Source organism: Melospiza melodia, chromosome 3 (assembly GCF_035770615.1).
Source record: "Melospiza melodia melodia isolate bMelMel2 chromosome 3, bMelMel2.pri, whole genome shotgun sequence".
In the NCBI taxonomy this organism is placed as follows: Eukaryota; Metazoa; Chordata; class Aves; order Passeriformes; family Passerellidae; genus Melospiza; species Melospiza melodia.
Genome location: NC_086196.1, coordinates 22,173,393 through 22,198,754, shown reverse-complemented (window position 1 = coordinate 22,198,754; position 25,362 = coordinate 22,173,393). Strand labels below are relative to the sequence as shown.

The window sequence follows — 25,362 nt, the reverse complement described above, 5'->3', positions numbered from 1 at the left end:
ATTGAGTATGCCATGGTTTGACATCAACCATTTCAAGTTCTGAAAAATACAGTTTATTAGGTGACTGTTTGAAGGCAGAATATGATGTAATGGTGATACTTTACTTTGTTTTGTTAATTTTTTTTTTTGCTTTTTTGCTGTTTTGAAGCAGTAGGGTTTTTTTGAGAAACATTTGAAGAAGGGGCAAACATAATGAGATGTCACTAGTAATGTCTAGCAATTACCTCTAAAAATATTTTTCAAAACAAAGCATTTGCACAGAGTTATCCAAATTTCTCTGTTATTTGGAAAAAAAAGCCTGTCTTTTCATGGAATTTTAAAAAAGTATTATAATCTTACTATAACCACTATAGCTTCCTAGCAGTAAAATAAAATTAATAGTCCTCTATTAGAGATTAGTTTAGCAGCTTCAAGACTGTCCAGAATACAAAATGCTGAAAAGCTTCTTTGTGGCCAGTTAAGGATCAAGCTGTAAGAACAACTTTATCTTTCATTACATGTACATAAAAATAAAGTACTTTCTATTTTTAAAAAAATCATCCTATGTTATGGAAGCTTATGAAAACAGTGTACTGAAGGTTTTATTGCACACTTTGTTCATTTAATAGTTGCTGCAAGGTTGTCTTGACTACTCACAGAGATGACACTAAACTACCAGGTTATACAGGCTATGCATTAGAGAATTAGATTCAGTTATGGTTTCATGGGCAGCGAAGCTGTTCCTGGAGAAGCAGCAGGAAATTTGAGGGAGAAGCAAGGTAAATGACAGGAAATGGAATCAGTAGTGATTCCATAGTTTGGGTTTGTTGTTTTTTGTTTGTTGGTTGTGATTTTTTTTTTTTTTAAATTTGCGTTTCAAATTCATGCCTGTGAAGAAGGGTTTGGATCTGCAGCAGTTTGAGCAAGTCTTGACTGGGGCTGATGCTGCATCCTTGCCCCCTGTGGTGCTGCTTTCTCCCATTGTTTATAGGGGCTTATAAACCTTTCCCTCAGTTACTAGTCAGGACCTGACATGTATCTCAATTTCATGGTGGAGAGGGTTGTGCTGGCTGGAAATATCAAGAGCAGGGTACAGGTACAAGAGCACAAAACAGGTACCTAATTTCTTTCCCGAGCAAAAAGATTAGTGTCTGCACCAGTTTTTAAATAAGTATACAATTAAGAAGATTTAAGAGGTGTTTTCAGAGTTTCGCCTCGTTATTTCTCTTTTGCAGGATATTGCTTACAGGCATTTTAAATTCAGAAGATTCCTTTATCATGATTGGCTGGATGAACTGTTTGAAACTAGGATATTTGTAAGCGTTGTGCCCTGCCAATAAAGTTTCAAATACCCTTTTTTCTTTGGAAGCAAAAGCATGGGCATAGTGGTTCAGATCAGGTGGGGTTTTTTATGTAGTATCACAGAAGTGAGTGCCTTAAGGAAGGAATAACATGACGAGCATAAATGGTGTTTCCTTTGCATATTCTCTGTGTTTCCAGTGGTTTTGAGTTCAGTAACTTTTGTTATAGCATCTGTACCATCCTGTGTGAGGGAGGTCACTGTATCTGCTGCCCACACCACAAATAATCACCTTTGTTTTGCAGCTGCTTCTGATGTTGCTTAACAATCCTTATTTGCTCTACTGGAAGAGGAAGTAAACATTCAGTCCTGGCTGTCACTTAGGCTTTTTACACCCTTCCATTACCTCTCCTTGCACTTTACTCTCTCAGCTAGAAGATTTGTGATAATATTTTGGCCATAAATCTCCTTATACATTTGATGGCCCTTGTTCACCTTAATTGAATGTTTTCTGGTTGAACCTCTTTAGGAGGTGGGGCTAGGGCTGTGCATCACATTTGAGGTGTGAACAGCCTCAAGGTTGGACATACCTCCAGCTTATGTGGTGGAGTAATAATCTCTTCCTTTCCGCACAGGAATGCTCTAAACACATGCTCTGATTTTTATTTTTCAGCTGAGTTTTACATAGAACAGTTTCTCACAACACCAAGATTGCATTCTGAGAGGTAATGGTCAGCCTTGAGCTCATCCTTGTATCCACAGAATTAGACTAGCCCCCACTGGACTTTATGTTTTCATACTCATGATTGCATGTGCCATTCAGAAGTGCACTTGCTTGATCTTTACAATTCTTCAGGATGCCCTTGTCCTTGTTACCCAGAATAAGTTCATATCATCCAGAAGCTTTATTTTACTGCTCACCCTTTTAGTCTGATTACTTATTAATGAAATGTGTTGTAGTTCCAACACAGATTCCTGCAGAGCTCCTGGCGATTTCCTTCTGCTGGGAGAATTGGTAATTCACTCTGTCTTCTAGTCACATATTTATTTTTGCAATAGTTAGATGGTTGTTCTGAAAGACTTGTAAAGGGAACCTTTCAAAAGCCTTTTGGAAACCACAGACTGTATCAGCAAGATCTGTTCTGTATGTTTACTTCCTTGAGAGGACTTTACCAAAGACTGTACTGATGCTGGATGGATGTATGCTACTTATCCTTGTGTCCACTAATTCTGTCCTTTATTAGAGTTTCTTCAGGGTGTGCATCAGAACAGTACTGACTACAAGCATTTTTAATGACTGATGATATGTTTAGTGACTTTTGTTTGCATTTATTTTGGATTGAATGTGTTCTGGCTTCCTCCCCACACCAAACTGATAAAATTCAGTTAATAGTTAAGAGTGTGTAATCTTGGAGCCCGGCATTGTTGTTGGCTTTGTCTGAAATTGATAACCTTGACTCATGTGGATGTTGTTCCATGGTAAAATGTCCAGTTTCCTGATTCCTCTCAGATTCTGTTAAAGTTTTGCAATGCAGCTATAGCTCCAGTCCTACTATAAATCTGATAAATTAGGTGATGGAGCTTAAATGTTGTTATAGTTAGTTCCACTGACTGTTTTGTCAGTGCACTAAGAGGAAGGACAAGGTTTGGAAGTGGCTTGATTAGCAGTAGTGTAATGTGGAACTGTGCCCAGCTGACTGTAAATACAAAGCTTGGGTAAGTAAACTGAAAAGAGGTTAACTTCAGGATACTGAATTGTCTTATGCTGCTGTTTTTTAAAGCTATTAGTAACAAATGCTATCTTTTGGTCAGCAAATATGTGTGGGATTGTGGGAATGGAAAGTTAGGTTACTTTTTGTTCCTTTTAAGCTTTATCTAGTTGCTGCAAAACATGCTCTGGAAAAAAGCAGCTTTGCTGTTAAGCATTTCGTAGGTCTCTTTGTAGTTAATGAACTGCTTGGGTTTTAGTACTTAAAATGTTACTCAAAACACATAATTTTTTGGCTTATTTCTGTGAATATTTGCTAGAGAGAAAAATCTCTTTGAAAACAACTAGGGTGAGATTATTCAGCTATAAATGTTTTAGTTAAGAGGCTAAACTGGACATGACCTCTTTATAGGTAAATAATGAGGGTCATGAGGACAATTCTTATAATGATAGACATTAAGGTTAGAAAGCATCTATCAGATGGTTTAATTGTTCACTGCTGTGATGCATTTAAAATCCTGAAACATGCTTTCCATTTTAAATTTTTTTAAAGTAATCCCAGTGGGAACACTAGTGCTTATTTGAAGGCTTTTGCATTTAAGCTACAGCGTTTTAGAACACTTTAAAATCAATTTAATTTGCTTCATGCCTCTTAATTTGGAGTTTTACTGTAGAAGTCAATCCTATTATAATAAAGTTGAAATTGCTCAGTACTTCAGAGGAGCTGCTGACTATGAGTTTGCTGTGAGTTTCAATCCTGCCTCTTGGTTGCTGGCAAAGATGGGTTACTTCTTTTACAACATAGTTATAAATGTTTGTCAGTGTCATTTTGAAAGTAAGTCTGTGGGTTTTTTTCCTCACCCTGTGACTTTTAAAATTATCTCAGATAAATTACTATATCCATGTGGATTCTTTTTCAGTAATAATTATCAAGGAAACTGTCAACAGAGTTAAGCATCGATGGCCTAGTGAAAAAGTAGGGTAGCCTTTTCCTACTTCAGCTGTTATCTGAGAAATGGTTAAGTGCTTAAGAAAGTAAATTTTTACAGAGAGCCTCAGTTCAAGACCTCACTAAATAAGTTGTTCATACAATTATTTGATTTCTGTTATTGTTGAAGTAGAAAGAAGCCCAGGAGTTCACATTTTGCATATATATATATATATATATATATATAACATGTGTGTATAACATATATATACGCACACGTAACTGTGGAAAGTAAATACAAGCCTACTTAAGTGTACAGTTTAGAGGATTAAAACTGAGTAAAATCCAGGAAACCTGGAAGCTCTGGGGTATTTTGACTGAGCCTGTTGCCCTCAGTTTTAACAGAACAGATGTAATGCTTAGAGCTGTGGTGTCCCTGTGCTGTAACCTTTACTCAAGACTTGCATGCTGTGTGTATTACTTGCACCTCTTGATACTTTACACAGGTACAAGTTTTCCATTCAGGTGTAGAGAGTTTTGTGAAAGTCTGGCTTTAAAGTGATCTTGGCATTTCCTAGGGCTGCGGAACTCTGTCGCTCTGTGTTCCTTGCTGAAAGAAGTAATTTTCTTTCAAAACCATTCTCCTTTGGATGAATTGTCTGCACCTGGGTGGCAGAATATTTCATGTGCACCTCCTCCTATTTCTTTTCCTGACTGAGTCCACTGGAACTGTATTCTGGACTATGTGACTTTGCTTTTTGTAGTAGCCTGGAGGTAGAAAGAACACAGGAGGCTAGGACGTATTTCTGTCCTTTCCTGCAGTTTGGGGTAGCATAATGGAAGACTGGTGGCTTCTGTTGATTCTGATATTAGCTTTTTGCTTGCTTTTGGCTGTCATAAAAATTGACTGATACTTTGAAACTTTTATATGCTTTAGATATAAATACTGATGCCAGTAGTCTTATTTGTGGTATTTTTTTCCTGAAACTGACCTTTGTTTGTTGCAGCTGAAACAAGATTCTGGGGATTAAAACTTCTCAGTATAATTGCCAGCTGTACCTCTTTTCTGTTCTCTCTCTTCTAAAATTGCCTGTGTCCAATAACAAAAAATGTGCAATCTTTTCTTAGAAAGATGGAAAATAACCTCCCCTTAGGTTGTTTTTTTTGTTTTGTTTTGTTTTGCTTTGTAGTTTTTTAAAGCACTTTTTGGAACCTCCAGAACCTGGAACAAAATTATTAGGTTTAGGTAGGGATCAATTGTCAAACATTCCTGAAGATTGGGTGTATCCTCCTGTTTCTTTGGAAACAGGTATGTAAGATAGGTGAACTTCAAATCCAGACTTAAGCCAGGCATGGCTGAATTGTAAACCAGGTTGAATGTAATCTCTGAAAATTGGAAATCCAACCTGTAATTAGCTTTCTTCTGTGTCTGTATGTCCTGTGTCCTCACCCATTGTGTGATTAGTAAATCAGAGCAGAGGTTGAGACAGATATGAGAAATTTTTGCCACATGAGGATGGTCAGACTGTACAATATGTTGTTCAGAGGCACAGTGAGCTCTGTCTTTGAAGCCCCTCCAAATGCCTACAGCCAGACCTTGAGCAGCAGCTTTTTTGACTCTCCTCTGAGCAGCAGGGTTTTATTAGGTGATCTCCTGAGGTCTTCTCCACCCTTTCCAACCTGTTAGTGTTCTGTTTTACCCGAGAACTGTGTGGTCTGCGTTACCCATGCAGAAGAAGCAAATGCCTCAGGCTTAAAGAACTGGATATTCAAAAGTTTGCATAAGTTCTGATCAGGAGAAGTCAGTTGTTTACTTTTAACACTCTACTTGTACCTGTTTTGATGCCCAGAATACAAAAGAAGTGACTGCAGCAGTCAACAAGGAAAGACCAACCTATGTAATCTACCTAAACTTCTGTAAGGCCTCTGATAAAGTCATGAAAGAGATGGCACTCAGATTTTCTTTTGTATCAGTACTAGTTATATTTCCTGAACTTGAAAAGTGTGTTAAGATGTAGTTTTGGCTGGACATTCACATACATTATTTAAGTTACTACAGTATGCACTTGTGAGAACCCTTGTGACTAAGAATTGTATTGGGGAAAATCTGCTTGTGAATCTCAGGAACTTTGTGTGCATTGAGAACAATATGGAGGGAAATAAAGCAAGCATGGGATGCTTTCCCAGATTATTTACAGGAATGAAGTGGCAGTCTCCATCCTCTTGTGAGGGGGGTGCTTTAAAAGTACCTTGATGCATGGAGTAGTGTTAGTGAGATTAACTCAAAAGCCCCACGGGTGCATTATGCCTTTGCTTTGCAAGGCTCTTGAATACCTATTCCTAAAACTGTAGGAGAGATTCACTATTGTGAAGGATTTTACCCATCGAGCAAGAAGTGGTTTTGACTGGAGGAAAAGCATTTCCTGCCACCCCACACACACTTGTCTCCCTGTAATCCCATATCAAAGCATGTTGTCTGAAGTGCTCTTACACTGTAATGGGAAGCCATGATCTGGACTGAGAAGAAACAAGAGAACTCTAATTGTCTGCTTTTAAAACTCTGAACATTTTTCCCTGACAGAATATGGATTCCAGAGCTAAGATCCAGAGAAAGTACAATTCATATTTCACTGCAGAGCTTTACTTTGAGGAATGTGTGAGGTGTTCACTGCAGTGTGATCAGGGTCTTGCATGATATTGCAGGGCAGTGGCATGGTAAATTCACTTGTGTAAAAAGGAAGCTCCTTTTGTCAGACAAAGGCAAAGCAAAAAAGATCTGATTTATCCACAACTTGCTGTTGTTCCTGCTGTACTCTTTATTTGTATACAAACACCAGTTTTCCTGTGGGTTGCATTCTGTTTGTTTTTCCTGCATGCCATAGCTGACATACTGAAAAGGGAAACTTTAGGTGTTGAGTGGCAGAAGCAAAGTTTACAGGTGCACATTAGGCAAAGATTGGGTTCACATGTGATGGTTACTATGTGGCATATAGGAAATGGAACAGTTTTAGGTAGATAGAGTAATCTGACCAACTTCTTATGTTTATGCATGTACAGCATCACTTAATGGATAGAAAGCATTCTTTCCTCTGGTAATGCTGGACCTTATGTTAGTCCTCCAAATGACCTTGTACTGCCTGTTTGGGGTGAGGTGGGCATGTTTGCTGTTCTGTGTGTTGCCAGCTTGGTTAATCACAATCTCTCTATTTTTACAGAGCAAATCCGATTAAAGAATATAAGGAATGTGTATGGAAGGTGTTTGTGGTACCGCTTGCGACTGCTGAAGCCACAGCAGAACATCATTCCTACAGTGAAGTACGTACGTTTCATTTGCATGGCTTCCCATTAAACAATTCTTACCTTATTTTATATAGAAATGCACTGGTTTGTAATCAGAGCAGGGATTCGTTACTTTTGCATCACTAAAGAGACATTTGCAATCTGCAATATTTCAATAATTAATAGGCAATCATTATTGTCTAGTAGGGTTTGAAATTTAGGTGCATACTTTTTGTTCTGTCTAAAATACCTGAGGAATGAGACCAGTGAGCCTCAGCTGTAGAAAAAAGTAAACAATGCTTTTATTTGTTCAAAAAAATTATTCTCCCTCATTGAAATTAGTAGTGCTAGTCCAATCTTTTGATTTAAATATTTAGTATGTGAACATATATACTCAAATATAAAAGAATAATAACTTTGTATGTTTGAAGGTGAACCCTTTATCAGTTCCTTGTTATGCCCACCCTCAAAATGTTTTGCTGTCTGTTATGCACCTGTGTCAGCTTTTTGTGTTTTGTTTTTTTGTTTCTTTTAACACATTGATTTTAACTAGATCCTAGACATCCTTTAAAAATCAGAAATAATAGTGTATACCTGCTAAGGAAAGACACTTAAAAAATGCAGACTTTGTGGTAGTGGATTGTCCTTGTTAAAAGCTAGGAGAAAAAGTGGTATTAAAACTGAAATACTAACACCTGCTTTAGTGTTTCTTGCTGTTTTAATACTATACTATTTCTTGAAGAGTGATACAAGATGTTTCAGTGTTATTAGAATGGTGCTAGAGCTAGTGGATTTGTGTATTTAAAAAATTCTTTTTCTTCCAAACAGGAAAATAGTCCTCCTTGCTGGCTGGGCATTATTTTTGTTCCTTGCATACAAAGTTTCCAAAACAGACAGAGAGTATCAAGAATACAACCCTTATGAAGTGTTACATTTGGATCCTGTAAGTAATAACATCTTTCACTACTCTGTACTACTGTAACTGTATATGCTGTGTGTAGATGTTAATCTTGGACTTGTTTTTTCAAACAGAGGAAGTTTAGTGAATCTATCTAGTGGTTTTGTTCTTTTTTGGCATGTGAAAGTTACTGCTGCATGTTATAGTCAGTTGTTATGTGTTTTTTGCCTATATCTGTACCAATTTATAACTTTTATATCTAGTGCCTTCAAAATGTAGTGAGGTGGGTGTTTTAAAATCCTATTCTGATGTTGTTTTCCTCTCTGTGTACAGGAAAACAACAAAAAAAAATCTGTTTTGTATGCCCTGTGTAAATCTTCTGAATAGGAACTTTTAGGGATGCTGAAGTAACTGTATAAACAAGAATGTGAATTCATTTGATTTACAGTTTCTGTACAGAGCAATATTTGTAAATGAGAGGTTTCACTGAAGGGTGTTGGTGATGCACATTTTGATGTAGTGCAGGCTAGCTTGAATTTTGGTTGTATCTGTGAATGCAAACAACAAATTCTAAACAGTGATCCCAGCCAATAGGTTTATTGAAATTGAACTGGGATAAAAAAAAAAGATATAGTGTCTATCTAGAAAATAGATGCAGTGCTTTGTTTATACTGAATGACTGATTCAAAATGGATGCAAAAATTACATATCCCAAGGATAGACTTTCTGAACTTCTTTTAAACTTTTCATCTTAACCACAATACCTTGAGCAGATTGTCTGCTTATGTTAATTATTTCCTGATCCAATGCTCCTCTTTTGAATAACAGTAGAGTCATCTTTCCAGTTCTGGAGTCTGAGGTATGTTTCACTCTCAAGTCTGAAGAAATACACTGTAGATCAGCTCAGCACAAGAACGTGAATGAGCTTTGAATGTACCTGTTTTGATTAAATGTGATGCATATTGTTAGTGTGAGAGCTTAATGTGTATGTGAACTTTAGCAAATACATCTCTTGCCTTTAAATGACGTTGACTTGTCAGCAGAGAAAAGCAGCACCTTGTGCTAAGAAAGCCATTTATAGCAGGTGAGAAGTCTGTAGCCTATTTCTAGCTGGACAGGTAGAACACCTGCCTGTCATGTCTGGAGCCAAGTTACTGCAATTCAGCCACTGCTCAACTCACTGCTGCTGACTTGTGTTCTCCCACTGATGCACAGGAAGGAGCAATAGAGGTTTTTACTGTTAAATGGTATCTGTTGGACCCATGCAGTTTAAATGTTCATATAATTGGGTTAACTTTGATTAAAGAAATCAGGCTAGGGATTGGGTCATCAGAGTATTTTCCTTTGTTATCCTTCTGAAATTTCTACAAGAAACAACCCAGGAGGGAAAGAAAGGAATGCACGTAGTGAATTACAGATTTGTGTTTATTGATAAAAATTTGTACACGTGCTCAAGACGTGTGCAACTTACCCAGGCAAAGAAACCGATTCTGGAATCAGCCTTAAGGACTGAGGGATGGAGCATGTTCTCATAAGGACAAGCTGAATGAGAGCCAGAGATTTTAAGAGGGGGATGAAAAGATGGTTGTGAAGATAGATAGTTTGAAGTAGGGCTCAAGAAAAGGGTTCAAAATCTGAGCCTGTTCCTTGCTATCAAGGAATTTCTATTAAATCTCTTGAAAGATTTTCAGTTCGGACTACGTGAAAAATGAACAGATTTCTTCTGTTACCCTTCAAATGGAACTCTGAGAGTTGTAGCTGGTCCTGCTGATGAAGTGATACAGATGCTGAAGTGTAGTAAGATAATGGAACTGTTATTGTTATTAAAAAAAACCTTAAAACACCACAACCCCCTCCCCCTAAACTTTAAAAAAATTAAAATGATTGCAGATGGAAGCCCTTCAAAGTTTTGATGCACAGTAATTCACTTCTTTGCATTCATACTCTAGTCAAGATTATTTTTCATGTTAGCATATCAATTTATAACAAGAGGCTTTTATTTCCTGAGAAGAACCACAGCACCAACAAAGTCCAGATAATGTACTTACACCAGATTTTATATGCAATATCAGCACTGGGTTTTGAACATAGAATAGCTCTTTTTGAAGCATGCCACTGGAATTCACTAACACATAAGGTGCTCAAATATTAATTTTTTTATTTAATGAGTATCTGTACTGCAGTTTCAAAGCTGGGATCCAAGGCATAAAGGTGAATCTCAAAAGGGATTATATACAGGCACACACTGTGTTCCAAGCAGACTGACACCAGCTGTCCAAAGCTACTAAGCTTTTCTGTAAGTCAGGCCTAACCTCTGTAGCCTAGCTTTTGAAAATGAGGAGTAAGAATTTATTGTAGATGAAAAACTTGTCAACTTTTCTGGGATTTTGTGCACCTTCTGGGTCAGAAAGAAAAAATTAGTTTTTTTTTCTAACAGAGAGCATTCATGTGAGCCATGAAAACACATCTCAAACAGCTTGGGGGTTTTTTTCCTTCCCTTTGTTCTTCTTCCCCTACTTTTTAGCTTCTTCTCCCTATCTGGCATTCTTTCTCTAGTCTTGAAACATCGGGTTTTAGTTGAAGTCTAATTTATAATGGAGTAAATTCATCCTGTGCATTAAATCAGGCATGCTGTTGAAAAATAGTGTTAGAATATGGCAGACAGTATAAAGTGAGATAAAGTAACAGCAAGTGAGGCCTTAGGGTAGTTTAATTTCTGGTTTAAATTTATTGAAACAGTACCATCATCTGTGAATAAATTCTTGTGTGTTTGTTATGCAGTTAAGGTCAGCATGCTAGGCTTCTCTGGCACAAAATACTGAAAAGTCTTGTTGTGAAAAACTTAGCAGATAACATATAGAAAAACTTAAGCTGAACTTACTATAAAGTTTTGTTGGGCTGTCTTGAGTAGTGAAGTTCATAGTCCAAGCTGGAAGTTAATGCACAAGGGATTGTGTTGGTGGCATTTGACAACACAAAGAGTAGAATAAAAATCAATCTTTCTCAGGTATAGGTAATGTATTCCCTTTGTTCAAGAAGTTTGAAATAATTTATGGGTAGGATGATTCTAGTCAAAGGTGTTTTTAAGTGGCAGGGAAATCTGCTTTTCCTGGTGACTGACAGATTTATTTCTGCATGCAAGCTGCAAGTGAACCATCATACTTGATCTGTGAACTATGCTTAAATAGAAGAATATTGCAAATGAGAGTTCCTTGTATTCATGAATATGTTTAAGATTCACCAAACAGATATGAAATCCTTCCTTTTTTGTTTTTCCCATGGATGGACAAGCAAAATAATCTGGATAAAACCCAGTATTCAGTCATCTGAGTGTGTTTTAGTTAAACTCTGAACTTCTGTCTTCATTTGAAAACAATGGTTGTAAGAATTTTATCAGAAAAATAATAATGTTTTAATGAAACAGTTTCATGATCCTGTGTTACAATATAATTATTCAGTGACTGGTTCAGAAAAATACTATGCAATGTATATTAGGATTATATATAAAGAATGAATTTTATTTAAGGTATTTATTAATAAATGCCAACCTTTCCTTTTGTAGGGAGCAAGTATATCAGAAATAAAGAAACAGTACCGTGCACTATCCCTAAAATACCATCCAGATAAAGGAGGAGATGAAGTTATGTTCATGAGGATTGCTAAGGCCTATGCAGCGTAAGTTTCTTTTTTGCCTATGAAAAAAAGGGAATCATAATATTATGGGCAGAACAGCCTTTACAGTAAGAACAAGGAGGATGCAAGCAGGCGGAAGAAATGTGTTCAGATATGTAACAGAAGTCAAAGTGTGTCTTCCTGCAGTGAGTGTTTGCTTTGTACGAGTTAGGAAGGATAATTTGTTTTGAACCTGTCAGAATACTGTAAGGTGTTAGTTCTTTGTGTTAACTTTCATGTCAGCTAGGAAAAGTGTTTCCAGTAGAACACATATTAAATCTTTAAGATGACAAAGAGCAAAATGGGTGTTGTTGTTTTTAACTAACTGACTCTTTTACAGCAGTTTTGAAGTGATGCTTAGAAAATATATTTACTGTTCATTTCACCTGCTGGTAAAGCCAAAGAAAGACAGTACTTTACTGTTCCATCCAGTGAAAAGGATGTTTTCATTCTGAATCTGTTTTCTCTCAGCTTGCCCCTATCCCTTTCCAGTTTTGCTTGCAATGCAGTCCTGATTTTTTACTTGGTGACTGTTTGATAATTCCTGTATAGTTCTTAAAAGCTGAGTCCTTGAATCTGCTTTTCCTCTAGAGTATTTTTTGGTCTTATCTCTTACAGCATTTTTATTTATTTAGTGCCTGAGAGATGTCTAATATAAGAATTTGGTATAAAGGAAATCAAAATATACAGGCATTTCAATACACAGTTCAATCACAATACCAGTGGGATTCCCATTACTGGTGTCTCTAATGCACTCACTGTCAGGATGCTGATGGGAAGGCATGTATGGCTTGAAGCCAGCTGGAGCCCATTGTTCTCTACAGAATTCAAGTTGTCTGGTTTTTATACTCTGGTGGACTGAGCCAGGTATTTACTCCCCCCATGCTGATGTCTCAAACTTGAGACATTCATAGCTTTTTATGCACTCAAAGAGAAATGTTTATGCCACTAGTTGATCCCTTCATCTGTTGATAGGTTTTTTAATGTAAAACAAAGGCCACCTTCATGCCCCCTTTGTGCTGAGGTGGAGTCTGCAGCAGCTGTGCTGAGTCACTGTGGTCACAATATGTCACTCTTGCCCATTTCCTCTGGGACTTCTTCAGTTACTGGGGTTTATTGGGTCAGTGCCATCATCAGGGAGCCTAGCAAGTGGTGATTTCTGCCTTGAAATCAGTTGTGTATGTGGTTAACCTTACTGATGGAGATTCCTGTTTGGGAAGAGGTGGGAAGGAGAACCAACACCATGCTCACTTGAGCAGTTTGGAAATGATACTTTTTGCTTAAACACATCTGTATCACTTTGAAACTCTCTTCAGTTGGAAATTCTGGTGTGCCTTTTTGAACTCCTGAAACACGTAAATTATTTGCTTTGCAAGCCAGTCCTCAAACACTTGGTGCTACAGTTTGATACTTCAAACATTGGTGCATGGGCTGTGCAGGGGTATATTATGAAGTAAATGATGGTGAAGTTCCTTAGCCATGATGTCTTGAAAGACTATAAAAGCTGCTCATTTGGCGAGTCTGCTTGGCAACAAATGGGAGACTTAGAAGTGATCAGGGGAGGCCTGACTTCTTCACTGGGTTTGTAATATGAGATAAAATCTTTCATACAGTGAAAGCCAGGTACTCTGTTTTCTAAAGCAGTATTCTTCCTTCTAGTAACAGGGATTCTGTCAATTGCCAAAAAACTGTCATTACTGAACAGATACAGAAACTGTAACATTTAGGAGGTGGTGTCTTATTTAATGAGAGAGTAGTAAATTATAAAACTTGGTAGTTCCAGGGGAAAAACCCAACAACAATGAAACACAGGCTGTCAAAGGCTAAAGGTCTAGAATAAGATAAAGGCCCATATGGACTACTTCTGATCAATCTTTTTTATTTACCCTCCTTCCAAAAAATAAGATAAATTTCAACCTCTTTCGTTCAAAATTTTCTGTGCTGTAACGTGGCATCAAGAAATATTGTATGCTGATGGGTATGCACTCACTGTCATGAAAGGGAGATGTGATTGTGCCATCTCCTGCATGGGCATCTTCTGTGTCTGATTTCCTGTCAGAGTTCTTAAAGAATTTGCTTGTGTATCAAGGAGGAGTACAGCAGTGTTGTTTCCTATTAGATTTCATACAAAAAAAAATTACCAGAAGCTTTGTAGCTTTCCAAACCACCTCCAAAGGATAATGTGACTGCCAAATTTAAAGTTTCTGTTTGTTAATGGTTTAGAGAAATGTCTTCTGTATTAACTTAATATCTCTTCTTGTAACTAGCTTAACTGATGAAGAGTCACGAAAAAACTGGGAAGAATTTGGTAATCCAGATGGACCACAAGGTAACAGTTATTAATGACAGAGGTTCTGTAATCACTGCACATCGAGATGTGTAATATATGATCAGTCAAGAAGCAGTTAGAGCTTTATATAAAAATTTCTCCTGTGATTAAAGCAACACATCTGACCAATTCTTTGTGAAACTGGCTCTGGGGGGGGGTGGCAGGGAAAGGCAAGAAAGTTTGCTTTATACTTCTTGAACTTTTTATTATGGTAAAAAGAGAAGAATTGTTTTAGTCAGCTTCAGTAAAGTATCTAGGGAGACTTGCCAATATTAACGGAGGTATAAGCAAAAAATAGAATACTGCTTATCAGAAACTTGTTGATTTTAAACATTTCTTGGTATTTAATCATAAATACTAGAGATGTGTATTGAAAAATTAACAACTTGCAGTAAACACACTTTAAAAGGACGCACATGGGGTTATTGTTTCTGGGCAGGTTGCTACATGAAAATAATCCTGGTGATGGTGTGTTAAAGTTTTACAGCAGGTCATCCAAACAAAATGGATTTAAGACTGAAATTTAATAGTTTTTCCCTATTTGCAGTTGTGTGAATTGCTTGTAAAACACCTTTGTGATTGCTTAAGTGGCCTACTAAGGAAAAATGTTGCCTATTTCTAGCTGATACTCATTGCAGGCAAAATGGAAATCTGCCATTTGTTAAGGCAAGTTATTCAACATATCTGTGTAGAATGAGTTACAGCCAGACTGGAAATAATAAATGGAATTTGTAACTTAATTCTGAAGTTACAGGATGCTATGAGGGTACTCTGTCATCTGTGCTGTAAATTCTTTTTCTGAATTATATTCACCCAACATAGGACATTAATTTATAAGTTAAAAAAGCCAACCCTAGCCCTTGAACTGATGTTTCAAAGAAATAAAAATCTTCCTCTTCCTTCAAAAAGACATCTTTACCAACTATATATATCACAGTCTGCCAAAGGCATTTCTAATGGACTAAGAAGGTGAATTGGCTTCTTCAATCACTGTGTTTTATAGCATAACAGATTTCTATCAGCTCCCAGCTTCTACTACTTCCTTTGTTTGGCAAGTAAGAAGTCTCTATCCCTCTTGCTACAAAATACAGATAAAGTCTTTCTTCAGAAATGCTGTCACAATATCAGCAAAATGGTGCTATAAATTTTAATAGCTTTGCTAGGACCTTTGTGGATGCTAAATTGTTTTTCACATCCATAAGCTACTCACTTAGTGTTGACAAGGCATAGGATTTGAAGTTAGGCAGTTGTGTCAGTGTCCTTAAAAGGGCCTGAAGCTGTGACGTCAAAAGAAAACTCTGCCAAAACTTGAGAAGGCACAAACATCCTTGGTTGGCTTAGTGATTGTATTCACAAACCTAAGAGACTTTGGATTCTCAGAGGGCAAAATGAAGTGATTTTTTGGCAGGGTAGCAGCTTGTACTGTGAGCATTAAGCCTCCTGCTCTTCTGAAAACTCTACCTCAGACTTCAGTGGAAGTAGAATTCTCTGCTTTATTTCTAGACCTCTCGTTATTGTTTGAGACATCTGAAGAGTGGGAGAAGTCCCTGAACTTTTCTCTCTCTATTCTCTAACCTTGTTCCACATTAAAATGTGAGACACTTTCTAATTTACTTAAATTCTTCTTCTCTATATTTATAGATCTGTGGTGTAAAACATGTACCCAAGCTATGTACTCTAGTCTTCTCGTTCTGTAGAGACAAAGGATGGATACAGTCCCTCATGGAGGGATTTTCTGGTCTGAGATGAAGCATGTCTGGGGTTAGACATGCCCAACCAAGTTCAATGTGGTACATCCCAGGGAGAGCATTCCTCTCTATCCAGCTGAGGCAGTGTGAGGCCAGAGGCAGGCAAACAAGGGCTTTTCTATTTGCATGCCTTGCTGCTTTACTAAAAGTAAATGCAAAATCACTCAAAGAGTGTTTACAAGCAGGTGAGGGAGATCTGAAGAGTACAAAGACAGTCTACTAAAAGTGCCTTATGATTAAAGCCTATTTCCCCCTGGTCTTTGCTGGTGCTTCAGCTCAGTGGGCATGAGTGGAGGGCAAGTAGACTCTCAGACCAGAAGAGAAAGAACTTTTTACTGAACTGCTTCTGTTCCTGGCACAATTTAAGGCTACAGTCCTAAAGGTCAAAAATATTGTAGTAAATGGAAATTTACTCCATCAGTAAAAGACAGATTTTTAGTAGATTTTCCTAAAAATTCATAATCATTAACAGATTAGAGTCTGGAGATCTTCCTTCTCCAGGGCAAGGCATTTCCTGTAACTTAATGTGGTAAATTCACTGGGTGTCATCTGGTTGAACTCCTAAGGCTGAGGTGTGGTTAGGCTTGTCAGATGTTTGGTTGGAGACTCAAGGAATAGTAATTTTCAGCTTAGAGAGATCACATTAGGCTTGTGGGTAACAACTGTTTATCTGAATCGATGGCTGTCACAGTCTGTTGGAGATGGCATCAGTGTAGTGCCTAACTGCAGAGAGATCCTAGCCCATCCTTTTTTTGAGGCATTGCTCCTCATGGATAACTGCTAGTATTAAAGAAAACATGTTTTTCTTTTAAGCGGGTTCTAGAAGTGTATAAAGTCCTACTTTCTTTTCTTTCCCCCACTGGTTTCATGGAACTCTTAGAATTGGGATAGATAACGTTTGCAGAATTTAATTTATTACCGCCTGTGTCTGAAAAGCTATTTTGTGCTACTCTCTATTCAGATCTGTATATTGGAGATGTTAGAGAATCATATCTTCTGTTTTCTGTAGCCCAAGTTCTTTTGAATTGAAGAGCATTCCTCTTTCTTTCTTGTTGTCATTATAGTGCAAGAGTTCTATTGTCACTACATTGCAAGGGTCCCATATCACTAGAGTTTTGTACCTCCTTGATGCTTTTTGTAGGCAGCTCCTCCAGCCACTGACTCTTCCTTGTCCTTGCAGCAGCCACTGACTCCAGTTCCCATCTACTAACCAATCCAGTCTTTTATAACACTCTTGTTATTTGCTACAGCTGTGGCCTGTTAACATCAGGCCTGCTCCTAGTCTTTAGTAATTGGCTCAGCTGCAACTCTTTAGGGGATAAGATTACATTCTCTACCACCTTCATTTAGCCATACTGTATCCCTCTACATTATCTTACCAATCGCAGAAATTTGAGCTGACAGAGGGTTGGTGTTTACAGTTTAGAACATTTTCTTAGAGGGACAAGCCAGTAGAACTACCCATAGAAGTAATTAGCTCAGACCATTTTCTTGCAGTTCATTTACTTATTTAACTATATGTATTTAAACTGCTGAAAACTCTGCAATGCAAAACTCACAAATCTTCCAATTTTTTATATATGTATAAATAAATCTTGCCTATCTATTTCACTGTAATATGTTAAGCTAAAATATTTGGTATTTCAGGTGTTGGATTTAAGTCCTGTTATTGCGTACTTGGCGTATTTCTAATTTGTTGCTTGATTTTGCTGTATTTGTTAAAATTTTGCTTATTGAAGTAATAAGCATGAGTGGGTTTTTTGTGGGTTGGTGGTTTTTGTTTTTTTTTGTTAGACATAATGTGACTTCAAAAATGTTTCTCAGTATTTTATAGTGAACTTATTTTCTTTCATCCTACAGCTACAAGCTTCGGTATAGCTTTGCCAGCTTGGATTGTGGATCAGAAAAATTCAATTCTGGTGAGTCAGCTTACTTAGCTCAAGATTTTAAGGTGAACTTTCAAGTGTTTTTGAAAAAAAAAAAAGCTTAATACTGCACATTTTCAGTCAAAACATATTAATACTTTGGTCCAAGTGCACATCTTCGAAGCAAATTTCAGGAGTTGTGAGTGTTAGAGTAGCTTAAATCTAACCTTTGAGAGTGAAGTATGAGTATGTTTGGATGGATCTCATTCCAATGACAAAGAGGTTCTACTGTGGTCATGCTTGCTACAAAGTGTGAGTTCACTCTTGCAAGGAAACACAGTTAGAGCTGCGTGCTGGATTTCTCTAGTTGCATTTGATTTGCTAGTGATGCTCCAATCACACAGGATCTAAATGTTCTTTCTGTTGTATTTGTTTCTGCAAGGTGTTTTCCTTAACCACTTGATTTCTTTTGATCATCTGTCCACTGCATCATAGTCTTGCTGCCAACTTTTTATTTATTAAAGAAACTGACCTGTGACAGTGTGTGAATCATTTAAACTGATTCATATGTGAATCACATTAAACTGACACTCCTTATTTAAGCCATGCCTAGTTATATTACTTGTAAGTTGCTCTTCAGAAATAATTACACTATTATGCAATAAGCTTGTAGTAGTACTTGACTATTTTAAAATAAAGATTCAATAAGAGTGGTATTAAGTAGGCACAGTATCTAATACAGTATGTGTTGTATTTTTTCTGTAGGTGTTGTTTGTATATGGATTAGCATTTATGGTTATTCTTCCAGTTGTTGTGGTAAGTAGTATCTGATATTCTACTCTCTGTAACCAAGTTGTAAAAAAGGCTGTCTTAGAGTTCTCATTCTTACCTTTCACAGAGAGTGCAAGTGAGCTGTTTTTTAAAGGTGGTGTTTTATTGTGAAAAAAGTGTAGCTGCTGTAGAGTTTCCAGAAAAATGCAATGCCATGATAGAGAGGAGACTCCAGGGAAAATATTTGCTATCAGAAGAATTATTAAGTTATGTAATTTGTCTTGTAGCTTCTTTCTCAAGAAAATTATTGAGGTGATGAGCTCAAGAGGGTATTCAGTGGTGTTACAGTAAAGACTGAGATGTCTCTAGCTTGTGGTTCTAGAATGATTACTGCAGGTGGAGCAGGTGGTTGATTTGGTTTTTCCTGCCTGCCTTTGTTTAAATAACTTCAGTTTTTATTGATCTTCTGTACACCATGAGATGTCTGCCCTTGACATTGCATTGTGTGAGGAATCGATTGGTAGGTGAGTGTTATTTCAGGGCTTGGGTTTGCCCTAAAGTATTGCTTTTAAACAATTTTCCTTACCCAGTGATTGTGCATTTGGGGTGTGGCATGAAGCAAGACTTAGAAAACTGACACCAAAAGGCCCTCATGTTCTCGAAAAGAAGATTTTAATTTGAAAAAGTGTCCTGAGGTCTTAGCAGCTGCTGGCATCAGTGTGTGCAGAGACTCAAGAGAGACATTATTTCTTCCCTTTGAGTCTTTCTGTGCAATTGGAAATTTAGTTTAGGAGATTAAATGTGCTGGTTTCAACAAATGGTTGAATAAAAAGTCTAAAATCAAGGATGCAAAAATTTTTCATGCCTTTCCTTTTAGGATTCAATTGATGCTTTTTTGTATACAGATATTTTAGTGACTTACACCAGGTTTATCATAGCTCAAGTGAAAGGAAATAACCTTGCTGTTGGTGCAGACAAATATTCTGAGCACAGAAAAAATTTTCTGCCTCTTCTTGCCCCATACCAGATGTAGACTTGTATGTTCAGACTTGTCACTGTAAATTTCTTTTATAAGTAGTGAAGAGGAATAGTAATTTTTATGGAGCATGTTATTTTATTATTTAATTTGAAAGTAGACATACAAGATAGTTCATGCCTTTAATGGGCCTGTTTCTCTTTCATGAATCAATAAAAAAGGCAAACTTAACTGCAGTGTAGTCATCCTATGTTTGATGGGCATCTAAAATAAAGTAAGGCTACTTCCACCCTTTGAATCCAGATTAATGAAAAAGGACAATAATGATAAGTAGGTCTTTCCAGACTTCCTCTGACCTAAATAATGTCCTGTACATGAGGCAAGAGACAGGAGCTGTATCTGCAGAAACAGTTAGGGCAGCCTTTTTCATGTAGGTTTGGACTGGCTAGGTGCATTTTTCTTCCAATACCTGTACTTGTACAAATATTTGATAGCTGTGAGATTATAATTAATTTTTTATACAGAAAAACATTGTAGAAAGCTGTGTAATATACTGTGCCAGCATTCATCTATTCACGGATGAATCAAACCTAATTTATTAAAAAAATTGTTGGAGCCACTCCTTGAGTATTTCCCAAATAATTAAGTAGATTTCAGAATTCTTTCCATAGTGGGGGAATTCACTATTATGAAACTAATAGTAGTAAGCATCACTTAACTACTTTACTGCTTGTTGCTCTTCACTGATAATAAATTTCACAGTAGATAGAGGAGTATTTTCAATGTGTTTTCTTATGTTAAATGAGCTTTGCTTACAGGGAGGAGTTAATGACCAGATTGCAGTTTATAACCCAGCACACCATTTTTCTGAAAATATATTAGAGAGTACAACCACTGTAGAGTGAGTTCTGTAATTTGAATCACTGGTGTAATGCTAATTAGGCAATTATCGCAGTGTTTCTCTTCTTCTGTCAACCTGAAGGTGTATGGCTTAGTTCTGAAAATTTACAGTGAGGGCCCCATGCCACCTCCAGATTCCTCTTCTGAAAAGCATTTTGTGGTCAGGTGACTTAAATCACAGTTTTGCAAATTTTCTCATAGTGAAAGAAATCTCTTTGTTCTTGGTTTGGTCTTGGCCTGCCTAAACTAGATTTGAATGCTGAGTTGCACTGTAAGGAGTTACCACATCATACATAGCAAGTGGTAAATCGAGTGAATTTTCTGTTTAGTGGATTTATTAAAACAACACCAGAAATAAACCAAGCAGTGTATATGTGTGCAGGTGTTTGTGCTGGGGAAAATGTCTCTAGGCTACAGGTCATTTAAAAATGTTTAACATTAGATTTTCTCAGATGAATTTATCAGTGTGCTTTTAAAGTTTGTGTCAGCAAATATATTTTTGTTCCCCTCTCCTTTTTGAAATTCAGTTCAGCTCAACACACATCATATAAGTTGGGCTGAGTTACCTGGTTGTTGACAGACACGAGGTCATGCAGTGTGGCTGTTTTGATGCCTCCTTGTAGCTGACATCAAGCTGTTCCTGTTGAATATTTCAGGGTTCCTGGTGGTACCGATCAATACGATACAGCGGAGATCAGATTCTCATTCGGACAACTCAAATATATACATACTTTGTCTATAAAACCCGGAACATGGACATGAAACGTAAGTGAAAGGCATCTTGAACTGTAGATGTGTTCCTCTGGTAGTGTCAGTCTGCTGACATTAAATTACTTCTATTTTATAGGCCTTAATTAGCTTAAAGTAATGCTTCTGGTTCCTTTAGAGTGTTTTTAAAACTTAATTCTGTTGCAGGTGTAGAATACTCTGTAAAAAGTGAATGTCTTGAGAGGGAATTGAGATCTATATTTATGTCTATCTATACATGAAAAAAAAAAGAAAGAAAAAGTGGTATTGTATGTTGGGAAAAACATGCTGACCTGCCTGTAGCCCTCAGTGGCCAGTAGGAACCAACCTCTGTGTGTTTTCTTCTGTTAGTGTAATAAAACAGGCTTTGGAATTTTTAGGAGCTTCGTAAAATTTTCGTATGCATAAAGAATGCAACAGCATTTCTTGTTTTTAGATGTTAGAATAGACAGCTAAATTTCTGTTTAAAAAATGCTATCAATTTTATGTTGTTACTTGTTTGTAGCTTTCAATATACTTCCTTTTCTTGTCTACTCCCAGATTTTAAAGGACTTCCCCCACCATTTTTTTGGGGAGATTTGTAGGTGCACTTTGTTACTGCAAAATTGTATCTTACAGTTTGGGGGCTGGAATGAGCCTGAAGAATTGGCACAGTACTACTTAGTTCTAGATTGAATTTAACCAGATGGCATGCTCAGAGCAATTGAAAGACAGAATAGAGGAACACCCAAAGCCTTCAAAAAAAGGGTTCATAAATATATATTTTCTTACTCCTTTCAATTGCACTGTTTTTTGCTTTAAATTTGCTGGAAAATTGCTAAAATCTGCTCTTGATCCATTCTTGTCCTGCAGAGCAGAAATGCTTTGCAGCTCATCCAAATGGTGTAGGGAATAAGAGTATGGAAAGATGATACCCTTTTATTCACAGGACACATGGGTTTGTGTGTGAGATTAGTTCAGACTGTTTTATATCTATTTTGTCTTATGCTTTTTCTTATCTCCAGCTAGGTGAGAAAAGAGAGAGTAGGTGAGACTTCAGAAGTTGAGGAAGATCACTTTCTTTTTTCTGACTTGTTTTAACAGTAATTTGTTTCATATTGAATCTCACTCAGAACTCAGCTTTGAGGGTTGCCTTGTCCCTCCCAAAGATTGGTTAAAAGGTGAACTCTAGGTTTAAGTGGCCTTATTTAAGGACTTGACACTTTTAGGTAGTTCCAGGATCAGAGGCAGGTCAGTTTTTTCTGCTGAGATCTGTTGTGCAGTCTGAATGAAAACTGGGGTGCAGCTGAGGTGGCTTAGACAAACCACACAGTGACCAGGTAAGGCTTTTGCTTGGTTGTGAATTCCACTGTAGTGTGGTATATCAGTGCCAGCAAATGTAATCAAACCAGACTAGGAAAATGATGAGATAAATCTGCATGACTTGCCTTGTTTTAAGGTATTTTTTCAAGCTTCAGGACAAACAAACTTTCAGAATCTCCTTTCTTGGAGATTTTCAGTTGTTGATTTTAAATAATGGGAAGATATTTATAGTCATCTGAAAGTCTTCAATATGCTGTGCTGAGGAAGTGAATAGATAATTGAGCATGGAAATGAAAATTTATGCTCAGGGAACTTGACTCATTGTTTTTAGTCTGAATTCACTGGGCACTGCAGGTAGGCAAAAATAAATTTGACTTGCTCATAAGAGCACTTGCTCAAAATATAGGAAGGAAGCTTGAGTAGCTACTACTAAAAGAGTTATTTTAACTGGAGCAAATGATTGTGTGAGCTCTCTCTAGTTGTCTGTGGCTGAGGAGTCTGGTGTGTTTGTGAGCAGGAAGCTCACAATAGGACTAAAATATCCAGTTGTCTAGGGCTTTCATTTTAATTACACTACAGAATGTTTTGAGGTAACATGGACTTTTCCTAATCACATTAAGAATAGAGTGGTCCATCATCTTTGTGCAATTTGTTTGTAGGATTATTTATTGGACTGCTTTTCTCATAATTACAGTAATTTTTTTGGTGAATTTTCAATGCTGACTGAGCAGAAAATGGAACTGAAATTCTATCCTTCCTGCCTCCCTCTTCCATACACATTGTGGTACTGCTGCAGGCACGTGGGCTGCTGAGAGGAATGGTTCTGTGAGCATGCAGAAGTAGTCAAACTGCTGTGCAGTGATGTCTGCTAGAACTAATGAAATCTAATTATGTTCTTTTCAAGACATTAAGTGTCAAATGCTGGACTTCATACCATGCAAAACTGAGCCTTGAATCATCTCTTTTGTTTTGTGCCAGACATTGATTCCTGCCTCCTTGCCCTGTGGGAGTAGTAACTGATCCATTAAGTAGAGGACATGGATATTCATGGTTGTTGGGGGAGGAACAGAAATAAGTTTTATGGCTGAAGGTTCTGAAGAAATCAGTTGGTGGCTTAGGATGTTGACATTTTCTTTGTCTGACTCCAATTATCTTTTCAGGGCTTATCATGGTTTTAGCGGGGGCATCTGAATTTGATCCTCAATACAACAAAGATGCGACGAGCAGACCAGCAGACAACATCCAGATACCTCAGGTCAGTCATGTCCAGAGGTGTTTTAACTGACCCCTTCAAGGGAAGAGGGAGGTGATGCTTCTGGGGGACCAGCTGACAGAATTCAAGTTCTTCAGGCATTAACTTTGTAGTGAGGCAACTTTATCCCTTCAGAAATAGGAGTTAGAAGCTAGGCTTGATTTAAACTTTTTTAAAAGAAAAGGTAGCATTAATGATGCTAATGCTTATTTTGAATTGAATTGGTTTAGTATATAGGCTGCTGTATTGGACTTTTAGGGAGGGGTAAAGTAAATTGGAAATTAGAGTGTTAATCCTTAAAATTTTTGAGAATTGACATAAAGAGGTGATCACCATTTGATGTTCTTTGAAATTGTTTAAACAAATCTGGTTGAGCGCGTTGCTAGTAACATAAAATTATTATCTGATGTCTGAATTAGTAATGTCTTTAAATGTCATGGAGATTCCTCCATGAATATCTGTTCCCCTCTGATAGCCTTTTATATTCATTTCCATTCAGTGTTTCCAGTGACATCAGAGATGCCATAAATGCATACTGTGGCAAGTAATTTTTACCAGCAGAGTTTTAGAAAGTCTTATTTATCAGAAACTAACACTTTGATTTAAGAAGTTTAAAATATAGTATACAAAATGCTTCAATGAAAATGTTTTGAGTTGGCAAAAAAAGGGGGAAATAGTCTCACAGATTTAACCTTTGCATGCACACAGTTGAATTTTCATGTTTTAAATGTGACCTAAATGTAAGTCAGTCTGTTTTCTTTTACTTAATTGTCTTTGTGTCTTTTACAAATTTGTTATCATGTTGTGGACTTTGAGTAGAAGATGGAATTGCGGTGAAGTGGGGGTTTTCAGCAATGAGAGCAAAAGGCTGGAAAAGACCTTGATCAGTGGTTCTTCACCCATGCTGTTGCCAGCATTGGCATTCTGCAAGGCCTTTTACATTTAATCATTCATTATTTAAAAAGCAGTCAAGCCTTCTGTAACCATATCCTGCTGAGAAGCTGTTCCAGAACTTGCTGTTCTAGTGATTAGGAGTCTTGTTTGTGACCAATTTGTATCCTTGGTTTTTATCATCACTATTCTGGAGTCTGAACTATTCTTGTTGTGTATATCCTTATGCATCTGTAGACACAAGCAATAGCCCATTAGTCATCTTTTTGTCTTTGTTTTGCTAAACTAGAAAAACTGCTGTCTTTCATTCCTCTCTTTTCCAAAAGGCTCATTTTGCTTCTCCTGCTGTGTACTGAACAGGGTACTGTTCCCAGCCGATAGATTTCTAAATTTTACATTATTTTTTATCTGCTTAGAATTGTGCACAGCATTCTATGTTAAGTCTTAACAGTGCCTTAGTTGGTGGCACTACTGTTCCTGTATTTCTGCAGGGAATGACTTTCAGCATAATCTTTTCTACAGCTGTTTTATATGGTGGTTTAGTACAACTAGAGGGGGATCAGTAAGTTTTCAGAATTTCCCCATCTTTGTTTTCCAGCTAACAGGTTCCCATCTTTGAGCTGCTGTTCTTGTTAGCATGCAAGTGCATGACTTTGCATTTTATGACATTTTGTTCCCTTTCTAAAGGTCCGGTACTCAGTGTCATCTGTGTTTTTTTCTGACTTTATGGCAGAACAATTCACTGAAGCATCAACACAGAAGGGTATTGCTAATAATTTCTGCTAGTGTATCCTGCTTTTGGGGCCATGATCATTGT

At 37.2% G+C, this 25,362-nt stretch overlaps 1 protein-coding gene across 1 annotated transcript in view; it reads left to right on the top strand.

Annotated features, from left to right (window-relative positions):
* Positions 1–25,362, top strand: part of SEC63 (SEC63 homolog, protein translocation regulator) — a 53,119-nt gene that overhangs the window by 6,439 nt on the left and 21,318 nt on the right. Inside the window, exons 2-9 of the mRNA XM_063150968.1 lie at positions 7,131–7,230; positions 8,023–8,137; positions 11,655–11,767; positions 14,032–14,093; positions 17,702–17,760; positions 18,472–18,522; positions 21,010–21,118; positions 23,563–23,657. Of these exons, the coding sequence (XP_063007038.1) occupies positions 7,131–7,230; positions 8,023–8,137; positions 11,655–11,767; positions 14,032–14,093; positions 17,702–17,760; positions 18,472–18,522; positions 21,010–21,118; positions 23,563–23,657 (704 nt within the window). The remainder of the gene's footprint in view (positions 1–7,130; positions 7,231–8,022; positions 8,138–11,654; positions 11,768–14,031; positions 14,094–17,701; positions 17,761–18,471; positions 18,523–21,009; positions 21,119–23,562; positions 23,658–25,362) is intronic.